Genomic DNA, 19,552 nt, shown 5'->3' on the forward strand with positions numbered 1-19,552 from the left:
ACAAAAGAATGAGGGCTGTGGATGTGTGCGATTTCACGACTCTCGTAAAATCCTCAGCATTCTGAATTGCAGCTGTATTTTGTCTGTAAAGATTATGTTTTGTAGCATGATGCTTCAGCATGCCTGCTACACCATCACAAGGCCCCTTCCCGTGGCCAGTAGCACTGTGTACACAGCCAGCTGGCACAAGCGACTTGCTCAATTCAAACAGCTGTTTGCGACTTTTAAAATGACTAGGAGCACCTTCAAAAATTAGGGTGATCTTCTCTGCCCTGTTTGCAGTTGAAGAATTTTGCGCATTGCTAGCAAAGCATGTACTGAGTCATGTCCTGTGTCATCACTTATAACTGCAACACTTTTATTTATTTATTTAGCACCTGTATTATCACAATCATGATATTGTACTTGTCAAAGTACAAAACAGTATAAAATATTACTTATTTACATCATGTACAAAATTTTATCATTGGTATCAACACATCTTTATAACAAAAACATTATTTTGCTTAATAAGATTATAGAATTATATACATACATACACATAGAATAAAAGCTAATGAAACTTGTGGTCTTGTTTTGAAAATATGTCACTCCTGTAAAAATTGAAACCTGGTCATTACTCCTAGCTACCCTGGTGCTTCTTGTGGGAGAATTACAGACCAGTTCTCAGCAAAATCACACACCCTTTCACTTCTGCAATGTGTTGATGTTGCAATTTCTTCGGCTGCTGGTGTGTTACTGCTATGGGAAACGGGAATATGGATAACTGTATACGCAGCAAGCTGTTCCCATAAATGTTTATACAAAGATATATTTCAGCACAAAGAAAAATACACATGTACACTGTACGAGATACAAAGGCTGACTGGAACATTAACATGGTGGCTCGTCCGAGCAGTTAAGAGTTCAAAGATCATGCTTTACGTGGTCGATGTGACCTATCGACGCCACACTGCTTTCACTGACCTTTTACCAAGTTCATCAGAGTCATTCCATGTCAAATCAACACACCTATTTTACCTCACCCGCTTAGATTTTGCTGAAAGTTGGTATACTTATAGTGGGCACTGAGACTAAGAAAAATACCAAATTTTAATTTTTTATCTCAAATCATTCCTGAAATATGGCTATGTAAACTTTTCAAAAACCAGCCAAAAATGTGTGAACGGACTTTTTTTTAAATTGTCCTAGGAGCTGCCCTAATTGAGCTAGAGAACTGGGAAAGGTGTCATTTTGCATGCTCTTTCCAGGGATATACAACAAAACATAGCTTCTAATTAATAACCTTTTTCAAAATACTAATTAATATTTTGATTTAATTTTAATTTTTTGTACAAAAAGTACATAATTGAAAATTTTCAAAATATTTCCATAACTACTTCATACTATTGTAAATCACATGGAAAAATATAAATCTGGGATGATGATGGGTCCATTGTTAAAAAAAATTATTCCAGACTCTTGTTTTTCACTAACGGCCCTAGTTTGACCAAATTAACCTTTAACAAACAGTAATTTCTTTAAAATATACTGAAAGGTAAGTGAAAAAAGTATCAGAAATATCAAAACATCACCTTATCAAACCAAAACTAATCAGCATCTTTTATAATTAAGTTGATTGCTTATTTTAATTTCATACAACTTCACTAAGAGTATATTAACCGATATAACAAAAACAAGAAATTGAGCATTTAACTACTAACTGAAATAAAGTATGAATAAGTACAAGTATTTATATCATAGTTCTGGTCCATGATGTTTGAAATGGAACTATTGGCTCTGAGCACTATTGGACTTAACATCTATGGTCATCAGTCCCCTAGAACTTAGAACTACTTAAACCTAATTAACCTAAGGACAGCACACAACACCCAGTCATCATGAGGTACAGAAAATCCCTGACCCCGCCGGGAATCGAACCCGGGAACCAGGGCGCGGGAAGCGAGAATGCTACCGCACGACCAGAAATGGAACTATTAAACAAATTAAATATGTAATGCTTGTTTTTGAGTAACAGGTATCTGTACATAGCTAAATTTAACACAATAGGTACTAACAATAATTTTGAAACAACTTTCTGTAAAATATACATTAACACTAACCTGAGACAAAAATTAAGTTTTGAGTTGAAAGCAGTTTCCCAATAAATTGTCTTGGAACTTCACATATTACATTTTAATAAAGCTGACTGGGTTTGGTTTACATCACTTTCATTAAGAATGTATGTTCTCTCTGTCAGAGTAAATGGATTCGCTTTTGTGAGAACATCCACAACTGACACCCACAGGACATCTGCATGTGCAGGATAAGCGAATGACTTGGCTGGTCCACATGGATGAAGAAAAATTATTTTCACTTCATCAAGTTCTTCGTTTTTTTCTAAAATGTACCCAAGCCACCAGTTTCCGCCATATACGGTGGTGACATAGCCTGATACATCTTGTAACTTCAGTTTGTCTGGTGATGTAGTTACTTCCCTCTCCCAACTCTGCATATCACCTGAGAAGTATCTGACTATTAATTTTGATGGAGTGTTGGGAATGAAAGCGTGAAATTGCTGTTTTCCTTGGATTGTCAATGCCACTTCAAGTCAGCTTTTTAAGAATATTTCTGAAGCAACTTAGTCTTCTTGAGTGGAATATGCAAAATCAACATTTGTGATATTATTTACTGCCCACTCAAATAGATCTCGTGCAGTTTGGATCTGATTTTGGTATGGTTTTGCAAACTTGCACAAGCTGCCAGTCTCTTTACTGAACCCCCTACTCCATCACAAGGCCCTTTCCCATGTGCTGTGGCTGAAAAGTGCCACTCAGCTTTTATGTTGAAGTCTTCCTCACGAAGGCAAAGGTTCAGAAAGTTTTTATTATTTTTATACTGAGCGGCAGAACCATCAGAATAATAGTATATCTTTTTTGGAGTCTTCTGAAATTTATTTGTTAGATATGAAATTAGCTTCTTTTGAAAGGTGTAAACTGCAGTTGTATTGTGCTCCAGGCAATCAGAAACAATGACAAAGCTCATATGCTCAATTTTGTCTTCCTGTTTGTAATATATAACAAAAGGATGAATGGTAATCTGTTGTCTTGTCCAGTGGTAACTCTGAGCTTCATCCTGTAGAACTATACTATAATTTTCTGAAAAATCACATATGACAACAAATTCAGATTCCATAAGGTTTTTTCTTGTGGAGTTAAGGAATGTTCGTTGTTGCTTGGCAATAAAGTCATGCCGAATCAAAGTCGACATCTTACTACAAAATAAATCTATGAATTCTTCAGAAGTTTTCTGAACAATTTCCAGATTACATTGGTCAACTGACATCCACTGTCGGAACTGAACTTGTTCAATTAAGTTTTCATGAAACGTCTTTTAAAATTTTACATATGACAGTTTCTCCCCGGCAGTATTCACAGTTTCCCATGTTGCAATCAACTGATGATGGGTTACAAAGCATTTTTGCAATGCACTGCTTATATATGTTTAAGCTGCTGTTTGTTACTGTATTTAGTTTGGCATTTTCTATCATTAATTTTATGTTTTGGTGAGATGTGCACACGCAGACAGTGTGTGTGCCACTCCGGCCAGCTAATGCACAATGTTTTGGTCTCAACTCAGCAAATTTAGAGAAACATATTTTTACGTTAGGAAACTTGTCTTTAAAATGTTTGTAAGCTTCTTTAAGGTTACACAAAAAAGTCTTTTTGATATTTTTTTTTTTATTTCCACTTGCTTATGTAATTGTCACACAATCTTTAATACCTGGCATTGCCCTGCTAACTTCATCATTTCCATAAAATGAATGTACAGTTTTGACAGTTTCTGTTGGTAAACACTTCCCTGGTTTTGGGTTTGGACCTTCCATGAATCCTTTCTCTTTCAAAATTTTTTTGGACTGCCGAACAATGTAATTAGGAGCATTAAATTCCCTCATTATTTTCCTGACAGTCCACTTTTCGGGTAAACTTGTAAGAATCATTAGTTTTTTTGCTCTACTTACAGAATTTTTAAAGTTTCTTTTAATATTTTCAAGAACGGATTCATCAGCATCAGTAGCTGACGAAGAAGTTTCAGGAACAACAAAAAGTTTACGTGTCATTGATGAGATTTTCTTTACTTTTGATTTGGCGTAATGCCTAGATGTTAGTTTTCTCTTGTCAATTGGGGACTCACCTAGTTCTTGAAGTGTTGTGTTAAATGTTTTAACAGCTACTGAAGTTGGAGTGAAGTCAGGGTCTTGGTCTCGGATGATTATCTCCGATCCAGAAGATTCTTCTTCAACACTTTCATCACTGATGGGCTCTGGTGTATGGGCTCTGGTGTATTTTTCAATTTGGTTACATCTTTCCTACATTTATCACAAATATTGGCACCACTTGGTATTTGAGGAAATAATTTGGGCATCCATGTTGCGACATTTCTCAGTTTTTTTTCTGTCTCTAATAAAATGATTTGACTTCTTCAATGGATTACAACACTGCACTCTTACAGCACTGCACTTTTTACTTTGTTCCACATTTATACAAAAACCACTTATAAACTGCCCTTCAATGCATAGATTTACTTGAAAATGAACTATTAAATATAATAGATACAGACTGGTCAACACAGAGGTAACAATTGATTTGCACTAAAACCTCAGTGCACAATAATGCTGTAGGCACACAAAGCCTTAGAAGGTAACAATGCAGACTACATCATCTCAACAATGGCTCCAGTCTCTGAATTATTGTACAGACATCAAGCCCTATGTATACGGTCCTCTGCTGACGTACTACCTTAAAGGTCAATTTGGTCAAACTAGGGCCGTTAGTGAAAAACAGGAGTCCGGAATAATTTTTTTTAACAATGAACCCATCATCATCCCACATTTATATTTTGCCATGTGATTTACAACAGTGTGAAGTAGTTATGGAAGTATTTTGAAAATTTTCAATTATGTACTTTTTGTAAAAAAAATTAAATCAAAATCTTAGTTACCATTTTGAAAAAGGTTATTAATTAGAAGCTATGTTTTTTTGTCTATCACTGGAAATAGCATGAAAAATGCTGCAAAATGACACCTTTCCCAGTTCTCTAGCTCAATTAGGGCAGCTCGTAGGGCAATTTAAAAAAAGTCCGTTAACACATTTTTGTCCAGTTTTTGAAAAGTTTGCATGACCATATTTCAGGAATGGTCTGAGGTAAAAAAATTGAAATTTGGTATTTTTCTTAGTTTCAGCACCCACTATAAGTATACCAACTTTCAGCAAAATCTAAGAGGGTGAGGTAAAATTTTTATTTGAAGTGTGTTGATTTGACATGGAATGACTCATCCATGAAACTGTCAAAGGCAACAGTTTTCTTAATTAGTTTATTTTCCTCCCACGCCACATATTTAATTTCTGCAGAGTTATCTGCTACGTCTTCCAGGCCAAGCATCTGTAAAGACAGTCCTCCCTTTCCAGGGCAGTCACCACATTCTTGAAGCAAACAAGTCTGTTGCTTTACATCACAAACTACTAATGACTTCACACACCCAACCAAGGTCTCAAATGTCACATGCTCCAGTAAGTTCTTCAAAGTTACCACACAAAGTTAAAAATTTGTGCAATACACACAAACAGACATCTCTAGGTGGGTCTGTAACTACCCACTTAGGTCGTAGTGCATAAAATTTTGATCTTTTTAACTTTCAAATGTTGCAGTTACAATGTCTTTTTTGTTGGCACTCTGGCGAGAACAGTCCATTTTATCTTCCAGATAAAATGACTACAGTATTTGAACTTGAGCTGCTTCTACAGGATGAGCATAATAGTGATCTGGTCTTCTAAAGACTCCTTTTACAGACCTCACGTTTCTTGATTTGTCTACCATGTACTTTGATACTGATGGAACATGGGTCAAAATTGTTTTCTTTGACAATGTCTCTGGAATAATAGTTAAAACTTGCACCTTTTCACTGTAGGATGCACAATATTCAACAGCTGAATTGATATTTATGAAAAATTTCTGGCAAGAGGTGCAAGAGTTGAAACGTCCCCTTTGAACAATTTATACAAGACTGAGCTTAAACTGACACACAATATTTTTTTAGCGCAACGCAATCTGACTTTCAAAAATCCCTACAAAAGAATGGCCCTGACTAACATTAACCTATAAGTTTCACAAATCACTTACCTCACAAAAATCTTCGCTACTCAAGCTACTGCAATACAGCGAGCGCCACTACTGCCAGCTTAATAAAAGATTCAAACTACTGAAGGCACTAACTACTGATAGGGATAGTTAGCAAATGAAAGATATTAATAGAGAACAAACAATGTATTTACCTTAATATCATCAAAAGTCATAATCTATATAGCAGTTCATCACAAATTACAAAACTCCGCCATCTCTCTCCCCACATCCACCACTGCTGGCGGCTCACCTCCAACTGCGCAACGCTACGCGCTGTTCACAGCCAGCTGCCTAACACTACAATGGCGAGTATTACAACAATGCAAAGCAGCCACAGACTGCACACAGCACAGCCAGTGATTTTCATACAGAGGTGGCGTTACCAATAAAAAAACCTAAACAGCCTACTTACAGAGTGCTTTGGTTCATTTTCTTCTGAAGATGGAATTTGTACTTTGAAGACTGTGGCCAGTTTTCCTGTAGCATATTCATCCATAGCTTTAGTAATTTCTCCACACTTTCTTGATACGTAGAGCTTATGACTCGATTGCACTGATCATGGTTTCTTAAGAGGAGTATGTGGTATGCAGATAGAATAGCTAAGTCTCAGGATAAAATTAAAACCACATGGTCAGTCATAAAGGAAGTGGCTGGTCTGCAGAGACGGGTCAAGAATATAGAATCAGTGCGTAGTGGGGATGTCCGTGTTACTGATAAGTCGCATATATGTACAGTACTTAATAATCACTTTCTGAATATAGCAGGTGAACTAAATAGAAACCTAGTCCCAACAGGGAATCATATAGCGCTCTTAGAAAAAAGTGTTCCGAGACTGTTACCTGAAATGCTCCTCCATGATACTGACAAGAGGGAGATTGAGTTAATAATTAAATCACTAAAGACCAAGAACTCTCATGGATATGACGGGGTATCTAGCAGAATACTGAAGTATTGTTCCACGTATGTTAGCTCAGTACTTATCCATATCTGTAACTTTTCCTTTAGGAGTGGTCGGTTTCCTGACCGATTAAAGTACTCGGTAGTGAAGCCACTTTATAAAAAGGGAGACAGGGATAATGTTGACAATTATAGACCTATTTCTATGCCATCGGTGTTTGCTAAAGTTATCGAGAGGGTTGTATATACAAGGTTACTGCAGCATTTAAATTCACATAATTTGCTGTCAAATGTACAGTTTGGTTTTAGAAATGGCTTAACAACTGAAAATGCTATAGTCTCTTTTCTCTGTGAGGTTTTGGACGGATTAAATAAAAGGTTGCGAACATTAGGTGTTTTCTTTGATTTAACGAAGGCTTTTGACTGTGTTGACCACAAAATATTACTGCAGAAGTTGGAACATTATGGAGTAAGGGGAGTAGCTTACAATTGGCTCGCCTCCTACTTTAAGAACAGAAAGCAGAAGGTAATCCTCCGCAATATTGAGAGTGGTAATGATGTTCAGTCCCAATGGGGCACTGTTAAATGGGGCGTTCCCCAAGGGTCGGTGCTGGGGCCACAGCTGTTTCTTATTTATATAAATGATATGCCTTCTAGTATTACAGGTGATTCAAAAATATTTCTGTTTGCTGATGACACCACCTTGGTAGTGAAGGATCTTGTGTGTAATATTGAAACATTATCAAATAATGTAGTTCATGATATAAGTTCGTGGCTTGTGGAAAATAATTTGATGCTAAATCACAGTAAGACTCAGTTTTTACAGTTTCTAACTCACAATTCAACAAGAACTGACATTTTAATCAGACGGAATGGGCATGTTATAAGCGAGACAGAACAGTTCAAGTTCCTAGGCGTACGGATAGATAGTAAGCTGTTGTGGAAAGCCCATGTTCAGGATCTTGTTCAGAAACTAAATGCCGCTTTATTTACCATTAGAACAGTATCTGAAATAAGTGACATTTCAACACGAAAAGTAGTGTACTTCGCATATTTTCATACGCTTATGTCATATGGTATTATTTTTTGGGGTAATTCTTCTGATTCAAAAAGGGTATTTTTGGCTCAAAAACGGGCTGTTCGAGCTATGTATGGTGTAAGTTCGAAAACCTCTTGTCGACCCCTATTCAATAGTCTGGGAATTTTGACATTGCCCTCACAGTATGTATTTTCTTTAATGTCGTTTGTTGTTAGCAATATTAGCTTATTCCCAAGAGTTAGCAGCTTTCACTCAGTTAATACTAGGCAGAAATCAAATCTGCATGTGGAATGCACTTCCTTGACTCTTGTGCAGAAAGGAGTACAGTATTCTGCTGCATTCATTTTCAATAAGCTACCACAAGAACTCAAAAATCTTAGCAGTAGCCCAAACGCTTTTAAGTCTAAACTGAAGAGTTTCCTCATGGCTCACTCCTTCTATTCTGTTGAGGAGCTCCTGGAAGAGCTAAAAAATTAAGCAAATTCCAGTGTTACATTCTTGATTTTCTTTATTTAAACTAACGACTTGTCGCCTGAATATGTTTCTTATATTTCATTTTATCTGTTTCTACAATTGTGTTATAATTTCATGTATTGACTCGTTCCATGACCATGGAGACTTCTCCTAAATGTGGTCCCACGGAACAATAAATAAATAAATAAACTAACACCTACCTCTGTAGTTGACTGATTCAGGGTACTTAATTCTTCCTCTATTGATTCAAAATCTGCATCATATGTACCATGGGAGGCTTCACCTTGTTCAGATACTATCATTGTTGTTATTCTGAACACAAAAAGTCATCGCTACCAAGTCTGGTTTTTTTTTTTTTTTTTTTTTTTTTTTTTTACAGGGTGGAGCAAAATTTGCACACTCTGACTTCACAGCACAACTCCTCACATGCCAGCGGTAAAAAAATGTCTTTCACAAAATTTTGTCTGGCGAGTATATCCGGCAGAAAAAGGACCTTAAAGAGTGACAATCTGGCAACACTGTAACCACATGTATGGTAGCTACCTCTGTCACTACACAATAGTTGTGCTGTACAGTTTGTGCAGTGGGTCGGGTTTTGGGTTAGTGTGCAGGAGGTCAATGGTTCGAGCCTGGGTTGAAGCATATGTTTTTCATTTGGTAAATGCAGCCCAGGTAGTACTGTGTCTGGCATTTCAATCGTGAACAGCAATTGCAGCGGGTTATCTAGAAAACATTTGCACTTACATGGCTGCGCACGGTAGCCGCGTGGTCTGAGGCGTCTTGTCATGGTCCATGCGGGTCCCCCCGTTGGAGGTTCAAGTCCTCTCTCGGGCATGGGTGTGTGTGTTTTTTGCCCATAGCGTAAGTTAGTTTCAGTTAGATTAAGTGGTGTGTAGGCTTAGGGACCGATGATCTCAGTTGTTTGATCCCATAAGACCTTACCACAAATTTCCAAATATTGCACTCACGTACTACAATCGTAGAAATGGAAGGTTGGTCAGCTTTGAAAGAGGCCCTTTGCACGTCATGGGTGTGAATTTATTCGCACCACTTCAACTACTACATGCAAAACCTGTTTTCTTTGTATTCTTCTCCAATGGCCCTATAGATTCGTACCATCTATTATTTTTGCCCGTTCAGGTGCATTACATTTCATTAGGGCCTTATGTTACCAGTAGGACTAGCAACGTGCTTTGCGAATAATGCCCAAACTCGGTTACTATTTGTATGTGTTATCGCCATGGTCCCACTAATTATGCCTTTCAACACTGAGCCTGGTAACCGCATTCTGTTTAGTACGTATCTCAATGCATTATTATTATTATCATTATTATTACTCTATCGATGGGATTTTGGAAACATCGCATCTATTACCATTAGGGAAACAGTGTAATTTGAAACTGAACGGTTCACAATTTGCGGTGTCGGGATGTATCATGCAGAACAATATCTGTCAGAGGGGTAACGCGCGTTAGGTGTAACAGGGCGCAGGACTGATGGTGTGTTTATACTGTATGCGCCGTCCACCAAACAGGGACTAGTTGCAAGTGACAGTGACAGACTCCATTGTACATGCATACACGTATCGAATTTTCTCCTTGTAAACCTCTAAACCACTGTGGCAGACGTGTGGCATACACAAACGATGACTATGTGGATATGCTTTGGTCCTTGGTGCGTCTGATAACTGGGCTGGTGTTGCCGCTCGTGAATATGCTGCTAGATATCCTCATCAATGCCATCCAGATAAAAATGTGCTTCGTCATCTGGAGCTGCACCTTTGGGAGTCAGGTTCTCTCCTTCCACCATTGCGTGACAGAGGTCATCCACGGACTCGCCGTACTCCAGCAACAGAGGAAGCTCTTCTGGAGGTCATACACCAAGAACCTCTGTGAAGTACGCAGAGTGTAGCAAGGGAGCTGTGTGTCCCATGATGCACGGTCATTAACATGCTGCACAAGCATGGGCTGCACCCCTATCATCATGCTTTAAAGCAACACCTGCATCTTGCAGACTGCTATCAGTACTTGGACATAATATTTCCAGGGAAACAGCTCAGATGTGGATGTCCAGTTCGATAGCCACCACGTTCACGTGACCTAAATCGCCTGGATTTCTTCCTGTGGGGACACCTGAAGGAGCATGTGTACACTACTCTGCCGGTGAATGTGGAAGAATTGGTAGTGCGTGTCCATGCTGCTCTTGTTACTGTGGACACAGCTTTTCTGCAAAGGGTCCAGAGCTGTATGATCGGGTGGGTTGTGCAATGTTTGGACATGCAGGGAGATCGCTTTGAGCATCTGTTGTTCTGAGGACGGCGTATTTTGTTTTGAAGGTCTTACGGTCATTAATATGGACATTATTATTGTCACTGGTTGCTAATGTGTGACATCCCAGTGCTCATATTACATGTAGAATAAATGACAAGTAGATGTTGTGTTATTGTACTGTGCTATTATCTTTAGCATCTTGAAATTGATATTGTTTTATTGTTTTTGTAGTTATTCTGTCCTATTACAGATCAATTGTTTCCACTGTCTATTTCTTATTTGTCTAACCACATATTTGTTATGTTCAGTGTTACAAAATGTTGTAAATTTAGTATACATGAGACATAAGAAACAGTGTATATTACAGTATGAAATGTCAGAATGAAATTATCGTAGCCAAAAAAAAAAAAAAAAATGCGCTCCAACCCAGGATCAAATCCTCGACCTCCTGCATGCTAACCAGAAACTCTATCCACTGCACCAACTATGCAGAACATCTAAAGTGCGCTGTCAGAGGCACTTACCATACATGTGGTTAGAGTGTTGCCAGATTGCCACTCTTTAACTTCCTTTTTCTGCCGGATGGCCTCGCTGGACAAGATTTTGTGACAGACATTTTTTTTATTGCTGGCTTGTGAGGAGTAGCACTGCGAAGCCCGAGTGAGCGAATTTCGCTTCACCCTGTATATCACTCTTTTATGGATATGCAAATAGTCACCACACTTCACTCTCCTGTGGCCCCAGTCTGAAGACATTTCAAACAGTCCTTTTCACCAAACATACTGCAACTGTGTCAACTGGCAAATTCCTCATGAAAGCACAGAACTCACTGGATGGTCTCAGATTTCTTAGAAGCCTTTTCAGTAAACAAATTAGCACTGAACAACTACAGTACCGAAACCAGCAATGAACAACCACAACAAAGAAACTGACAAGATACTACATCAAAGTGTAAGAAATATCTGCAATGAAAGTGAAAAGAAATAACTGCAACAGAGAAAGTGATAAGAAAAAACTGCAACAAAGACAATAGAAATAAACTTTGTAACAAAGATATTAGTAAAAACAACTTCAGTGAAGACATATGTTAACCTTGAAAGTTAAAAAAAAATGATTTTTTAAAATAAAACCTGTCCAATTAAAACTGGAAGCTCTCCTGTACACAGAATGCAGTAATACGTGGTACTAATCAACAGAAAAAAATCTAACTTTTCTGGATTGGCATTCTTAAAAAAAAAATTTTCTGTAAATTAAAAAAAAAATTTTTTAAAAATTCAAAAGACAACAGTAAAAGAACTTTGATAGGTTTGTCCAAATGGAGAATACCATTCTAATCATGAAGAAATTGTCTTTCAAATAAAACAAAAACTGTAACAAAATATCTAGAACTGTTACAGAGATACAGCATTTTAAAGATTTTTCCGGAATTCACATCTTCAAAATGATGTTTGCAGTGTCCTCTTTGGAGGCCTGTATCACGGGGCAGGAAATTTTTTTGTAAAAAAAAAAATAAAATAAAAGATATGTGTCCTGAATTTTAACTTACGCTAGATACAATGACATCCAAGACTATGAAGGTAACCCCCCTGCCTGAAGTGATACTGATTATGACATGTGGACATGGAATGGAACCATCGTGTAGACTAAGTTGTTGGTAAAGTAGATAGCAGCCTCGAGTTTATTGGTGGTATATAAGGCAAATGCAGTCAGTTTACAGAGGAGTTGTGACCCATCCTATAATATTGTTGAGGTACGACCCATACCAAATAGGACTAATGGAAATATTGAAAGTAGGAGGGTAGCACAAATAGTTATAGGTTTGTTTGACACATGGGAGAGTGTCACAGGTACGTTGAAAGAACAAAGAACTGAACTGACAGACTCTTGAAAACAGACAGAAACTATCCCTTGAAAGCCTACATACAAAATTTCAAGAACCGGCTTCAGATGATGACCCTAGGAATATAGTACAACCCTCTATATATCACTACCATAGGGATTATGAGGATGAGATTAGATTAATCACAGCATGAACAGAAGCATTTAAACAGTCATTCTTCCTGTGCTCCATGTGTGAATGAAATGGGAAGAAGCCTCAGTAACTTGCACAGTGGGTCATACCCTCTGCCACACAATTCACAGTGAGTGGCAGAGTAAGAATGTGGATGTAGATGTAGATATGAACAACGAGCTTCTGTGTATATGTGGGCTACCTTTATCTCTGTGGTAGTTGTACCTACATCTCCACGATTATGAAGAAATAACTGCTCATCTTAGTCCTGGAAGCTGATATGGCAGTAGCACAAGCAGAATTGGAAGAGTTGAGATCTACAATTGGCTGCATTAGGAGGGTCGAATGAACTGTGGTTGAACCTGCTGGATCAGTCAGAGATTCTAGATATGCTGCAAGTCTGCTGTGTTTAATGTAGACATATCCAACAACTTCACTGCTCTGAAGATAGTGGATTAAAATATCCAGACAACTTAAGGAGTTTAGGATCATGCTGATGAGACAAAGTTAGACAGTTAGAAGTTTAAAAGTACCAAGAAGGTACATCTGCTTGGGGAGTAGTCTTAGGAAGGAAACATCTGAACTAGTATGTAACATCCAACATAGAGAATACCATGTAACTAGTATTTTTAAGCCTAGTGCCACTGTGATTTGTGGTTTTGTGGGAAAAAATCTTGATAAAGAACATCATGTAGGCCTAATGATTATTAGGGATTCTGGAAACATTTTGGACTATAACTACAACTACGCAGATGATGTTAAAATCAGACCCATTGATGGGAATGCTCATCTCAGACAACTGCATAGACTGAGTCACTCTTTGAGCAATAAGGAATGCACTGGATAGAGTATTTTGTTGAATATGCAACTGAAGAGCATCAGAGATGACACTCAACAGAGTGAGCGATCACACGTGAGTAAGAGTGATGTGTCGCCCTTTACAGGTTTGTGCCCCTCAAGGCATGATGTATGAGTGCTTACGGTAAAAGGTTACTTGCAGAACTAATTTGTAGAACCAGCCAGTGAATCAGATCTTTATAATTCTTGTGTTTCCCATTTTTTTTACTAGGTACTGTTTAGGGAAATGTTTCTGACTGATGGAGCTTCTGAATAACTATAGACTCAGTTTCATCAATTGGTTATAACAAAAAAGGCCGACTTGAACGACACAAATGATAACAGTCCTAATATATTTGTATTTTTTCATAAAAGTATAGTAAACTTGTTAAATAAGAAGGCACACTTCTCATATGACTGCAGATAACTGAGGAATCAAAAGCAACAGAAACTGAACGGATACACATAGATGGTTACAATTCAGTAACCTACACAAAACTCCGCCCCCGGTAGCTGAGTGGTCAGCACGACAGAATGTCAATCCTAAGGGCCCAGGTTCAATTCCCAGCTGGGTCGGAGATTTTCTGCGCTCAGGGACTGGGTGTTGTGTTGTCCTTATCATCATCATCTCATCCCTATCGACGCGCAAGTCGCCGAAGTGGCGTCAAATCGAAAGACTTGCACCCGGCGAACGGTCTACCCGACGGGAGGCCCTAGCCACATGACCTTTACCTACACAAAATGTGGAATAAAGTCTCAGGCCTTAGACTTCTGTGAGTAATGCATGTAACACCTCTGTGAGTGTTATACTTCAGTAATTGACTTGGGAACATATTACAAAAACTGTTCTTAGTGCCATAAGCCCTTGAATGGAAATGTTTTACAATGTGATCAGACAATTAGAGAAGGTATGTACTAGACTTAATAGAAATAACTGGGAAGATATTGTAAGTGGAGACTGATTTCATCTTGTACATTTTTTATAGAGGGCACCTAGAGTTAGTGATGTCCATTTTAGTTTTGGTACCTATAGTAAATTCCCGACAAGAATAGGAGTATCAGTGCAACAATGACTAATAATTTTTTCCTTCAAATGCCAAATTTTTTTGTCGGCTTTCATCTACATAGGGAGAAATGATTATCGTAATAAAGTAAGAGAAATCAGAGATTGCACAGAAAAGATATAGGTGTTCATTTTTCCCACATGGTATTTGAAAGTGAAACAGTCAAGAAATTGTGTGAAAGTGGTTCTGTGAACTTTTTCCAAACATGCAGGTGTGGACTGCAGACTAATCATTTAGATTTGGAACACAGGTTTTGTTGTTTTGGAAGTTCACTTCATCCTTAGTAACTCTCACCTGGAGCATATGGAGGAATATTTGACCTAAAACGATACCATTATCATTAAGTCACACAGTTGAGCTGCCTGTTTTCAGGAAAAGTAAAGATTTTCATCCATTAGCAGTGTTACAAAGCCTGATCACTCATCCAGACTGTTGCTTCAGCAACACTGGAAAGGCTGCTATCCCTCTTCATTTCAGGCTTAGTTTGGCTTCTCTGCAGATACACCTGTGTTCTGGTTGCAGCTATGTAGCTATCCTATCATCTGTCATTGAGGCATGCCAGCCACCCCACTTTGGCTCGGTCCATGATTCAGCAAAAAATATCTGACACTGTGAGGTTCCAATCTTTGATTTGATATGAACTGACCCTACTGCAGTAATCTGTCTGAGTTGTGACTGCCATATATTATCGTAATCTTCATAAAGCTATCATATTTTAAGTAAGACACAATTTACCTAAATCTTGCAAACATAATGCAGTATACTTCCCTTATTGGAGATAGTTTGAGTAATTCTGTTTCCTCATGAAAAATGAGCTAACACCACATGATGTATAAACTCACTGCTAAATTTTTCATCATATATTTGAGTCTCAGGGCACTCAAATGCTATTGTTAGCAATTTTTTTTATGAGGAAAGAGAATGATTCAAACCATCACTAATTGAAGAAGTGTGTTGCCTAGCGTTTGAGGAGATTTAGGAAAATCATGTCTTACAAAACTGTGGTGGCTGTATAAAGTGATATGAGGCTGAAAGATAAACTGTCTGAACAAAAGTATGTGGACACACCATTGTAATGTGGAGTTGATCACTAGATGGCATGAGAGATGGATCGGCTAGCATAAGAGGAGGAGGTGGAGGGGGGGGGGGGAGGGGGATAATTGTGTTGCCAGTAATCAGTGACAGCTGGATGGGTCTACCAGGGGAGTTCAGTGACTTCGAATGCGGACTAGTCATTTGATGACTCCTGAGTAACAAATCCACTAGTGATATTTCAACCCATCTAAAGCTGCCAAAGTTAACTGTTTGTAGTGTGATTACGAAATAGAAACACAAAAGAACAACCACAGACCATTCAGACCTCATGTGCTGACAGACAGGGACCATTGAGCAGCTGGACGGCAATTGTGAAAGATAATATGAAATAAGCAGAAGGAATCACTTGTGGGTTCCAAAGTGCTACCAACAGTTCAGGTAACACAGTGATTGTGCGTAGGCAGTTACCTAGAATGGGGTACAATTGTCGAGCAGCTCCTTGTAAGCCACACATTTGATTTTGATTTGATTTGATTTGATTTATTATTGGTCCTACAGATCATACAATTTGTAGAGCAAAGCACATCATGATATAGGACAAGTCAATTTGAAAAATTATGTCAAGATGGTATATGATAAGAGATGACAGTAGTGGCACATAACTCACTTAGCAGAATACATATAGGATATATAGACAAAATATAAAAAAAGGCGGTGTGTGATGAGAGATTATAGTGGGGCATACTGCACATAGCAGAATACATATAAGAGATACAGACAGAATATGAGTAACAAACAATAATTAAATTATCTTACTAAGGAGAAATATGTACAAGTGAATATACAGCTTATTACAAGTAATTAAAATATTGTGGTACATAGTTCACATAGTAGAGGACATATATGAGATACAGACAGAATATAGATAAGAGACAATAATTAAAGTATCTTACTAAGTAGAAACATCTATAACTGAATAAACAGCTTATTGCAAGTAATTAAAATTTTGTTTCAAGAAATTCATGTATGGAATAGAAACGGTGATTTAGTAGCAATTCCTTTAATTCTCATTATTTTTGGGTTTTTGCTTGTTTTTATGTCTGTTGGGAGGTGGTTGTATATTTTAATGCCCATACATTTAACCCCATTCACATATAATTTTGTGTTGTGGGCTATAATTTGTAACTGTGTTTTGTTTCTGGTGTCGTGTGTGGCGGTCTGTATTGCTGTTGAGGGCGCCCAAGTGCTGTACTGTAAAACAAGCTAGTTCCAATATATAGAGGCATGGCAGTGGCAGGAGTTTTAGCTGTTGAAATAGTGGTTTACAGTGTTCAGTTCTTTTTTTACATTTCATTATTCTTACTACTTGTTTTTGTAACTTGAAAATTGTGAGAGAATCAGAGCTCTTTCCCCAGAAGATTAGGCCATAGCTCAAGACTGACTCAAACAGGGCATGGTACACCAGCTTCAAGGTATCTACACTGGCTGTGTCTTTTAAAGATCGTAATAGATAGCAGGTTTTACTAAGCTTTTGTGACAATGCCTCAATATGTGGTTTCCAATTTAGTGTGTTACTGATGGTAAGTCCAAGAAAATGTCTTTAGTCAACGCTAAGTGATGCTTCATGTGGTGTGTGGTGCCACTGGACAGTGGATGACTGGAAACGAGGGATTCTGAGTGATGAATCACTCTATACCCTCTGACTATCTGATGGAAGGGCTTGGGTCTGACGAATGACTGGAGAATGTTGCTTGTCACAATGTGTAGTGACAACAGTGAAATACGGAGGAGATGGTGGTTACAGTATGGGGGTGTCTTTCACAGCTAGGCTGAGTTCCCTTTGTAGTACTTAAGTAAACACTAAATGCAAAAGGATATAAACACATTTTACGCTATTTTGTACTGCCTGCAGTAGTAGAACAGTTCGGAGACATTTACTATTTGTATCAGAATGACAATGTACCCTGTCATAAAGCAGCATCTGTGAAGCAATGATTTGTAGACAATAACACTCCTGAAATGGACTGGTCTGCCAAGAGCCTCAAATTGATTCCAGTGGAACATGTTCGGAATGAGTCAGGATGCTGATATTGCTTCAGACTCCAGATCTTCTCTCGTTTCAGCTCTTGAGGAAGAATTGGTTCCCATTCACTCTATAAACATTCAGCCACCTCATTGAAAGTGTCCATAGCAGAGCTGAATCTGTCATAAAAGTAAAGGTTGGACACACTCTCTATTAATGTCCACTAGTATGTGTCCAGATACTTTTGATAAGATAGTGTATACCTAGTTAAAAAAATTTACAATATGGTCTCTGATTTTCCCGTAAGGCAGCATGAGTAGTGTGTATAAACTCTCTGTACATCCTTTGTTAAAGTCGAAGAAATGAAAGGACTTAAGTAGTTGTGGAAGAAGTTATACTTTGTGTGTATTTCATGTTCTGGCAAAGCTGTGTAATCTCCTCTCACCTTATACAATTTCAGAATTTGTAGAGTAAATTTTTCAGTAGTAGATTGAAATTCTTTTGTAAAATGGAATCAAAATTAGCTTATGGTTGCAGTAAGACAAGACAAAGGAAATGAAGTGCTGAATGTAAAATGAACTGATTGGTCACTTAATTTTAATGGGTAACATTTCCTCAGAATATATATATTTTTTAAATATCCTGTTTTGAGTGATCAAGAGGCGACTTCAAGCATTTGTCTTACAGATGTAGAGATTTTACTGGAAACTGTCAAGCTTATTTGAGGAATAATGCAGCTGAAGCACTTACAAACAGTAACAGAGGCAGAGGTAAGTCAGAATTTTTAGTTTATTTTCTGTATCATTATGTTTTTCAGTAAAAAGCCTTTTTTGAAGGAGTTAAAAAGAAGTGGAAGAGTCCAAAATCAGGTTATTTGATGAATTATTCAATGACTTGAACATGATGCATATGAAGAGTTCAGTTGGAAAGTGCTTATATTATACAACCACCGAAGTGTTGGGCTTATTACAGATTGGCATTTGTAATACCGTGTTGCACTGTGTGGTACAAATTGTAAATTTAAGGTAGAGTACATTATTGTAATGTTTACACACAACAGATGACATCATAATTAGCATTATCAGTGATAGCAAATTGAAATGCTTTATTATTACAATATTTTGACTGTGTGGGTGAACATGAGTGCAGTATGAAATAAGATTGTCTTTCACACTTTTTAATATGGAACACATTTTAGCCCCATTCATTTCTTCTTATTTTAGTAAGTTCACTGATAACCTCATTGTTGAGTGTTCATAAACTGCGCACAACACACACACACACACACACACACACACACACCAGAACCAACAACACCATCACTTTTAATATTGTCTCACTGATGAAGTATGCTGTAATCTACAGCAGTAAATACACAAATTTTAAACGTTAATACAACTTAAATCTCTTGATCCTTGTGTCCAGAAAAAATTGTAGTCAACAAGAAAATAAGCAAAGTAGAATACTTGAAGTACCAGAGTTTCAGGTTCCTTCACAGGTTGCAGTCAGTGACACTTGATCTAGGCCACAATGGCACAGTTTTACAGAGGAAATGTTTCCACATTGTTATTGTCTGCAGTCGAGCAGTGCTGGCAGAGTCAAAGCCCTGTGGCAGTACAGCAGAGAAAGACAACAAATTTAGTGGAATCTGGATGGAGCAGAGTGATGTTGTACTGTGTGCTGTGGCAGTGGTGGTGAGAAGAAAATGGCTCAGTATAGGCTTCTGCCTGCTTTGCAATCGGT

At 37.8% G+C, this 19,552-nt stretch overlaps 1 protein-coding gene across 1 annotated transcript in view; it reads left to right on the forward strand.

Moving 5' to 3' along the window:
* The window catches only part of LOC124789262 (intraflagellar transport protein 172 homolog), a 282,278-nt gene that overhangs the window by 40,002 nt on the left and 222,724 nt on the right, over positions 1 to 19,552 (forward strand). Inside the window, exon 2 of the mRNA XM_047256559.1 lies at positions 18,497 to 18,579. Coding sequence (XP_047112515.1) covers positions 18,541 to 18,579 — 39 coding nt within the window. The 5' untranslated portion in view covers positions 18,497 to 18,540. The remainder of the gene's footprint in view (positions 1 to 18,496; positions 18,580 to 19,552) is intronic.

The sequence above is a fragment of the Schistocerca piceifrons genome, chromosome 3, assembly GCF_021461385.2.
Source record: "Schistocerca piceifrons isolate TAMUIC-IGC-003096 chromosome 3, iqSchPice1.1, whole genome shotgun sequence".
In the NCBI taxonomy this organism is placed as follows: domain Eukaryota; kingdom Metazoa; phylum Arthropoda; class Insecta; order Orthoptera; family Acrididae; genus Schistocerca; species Schistocerca piceifrons.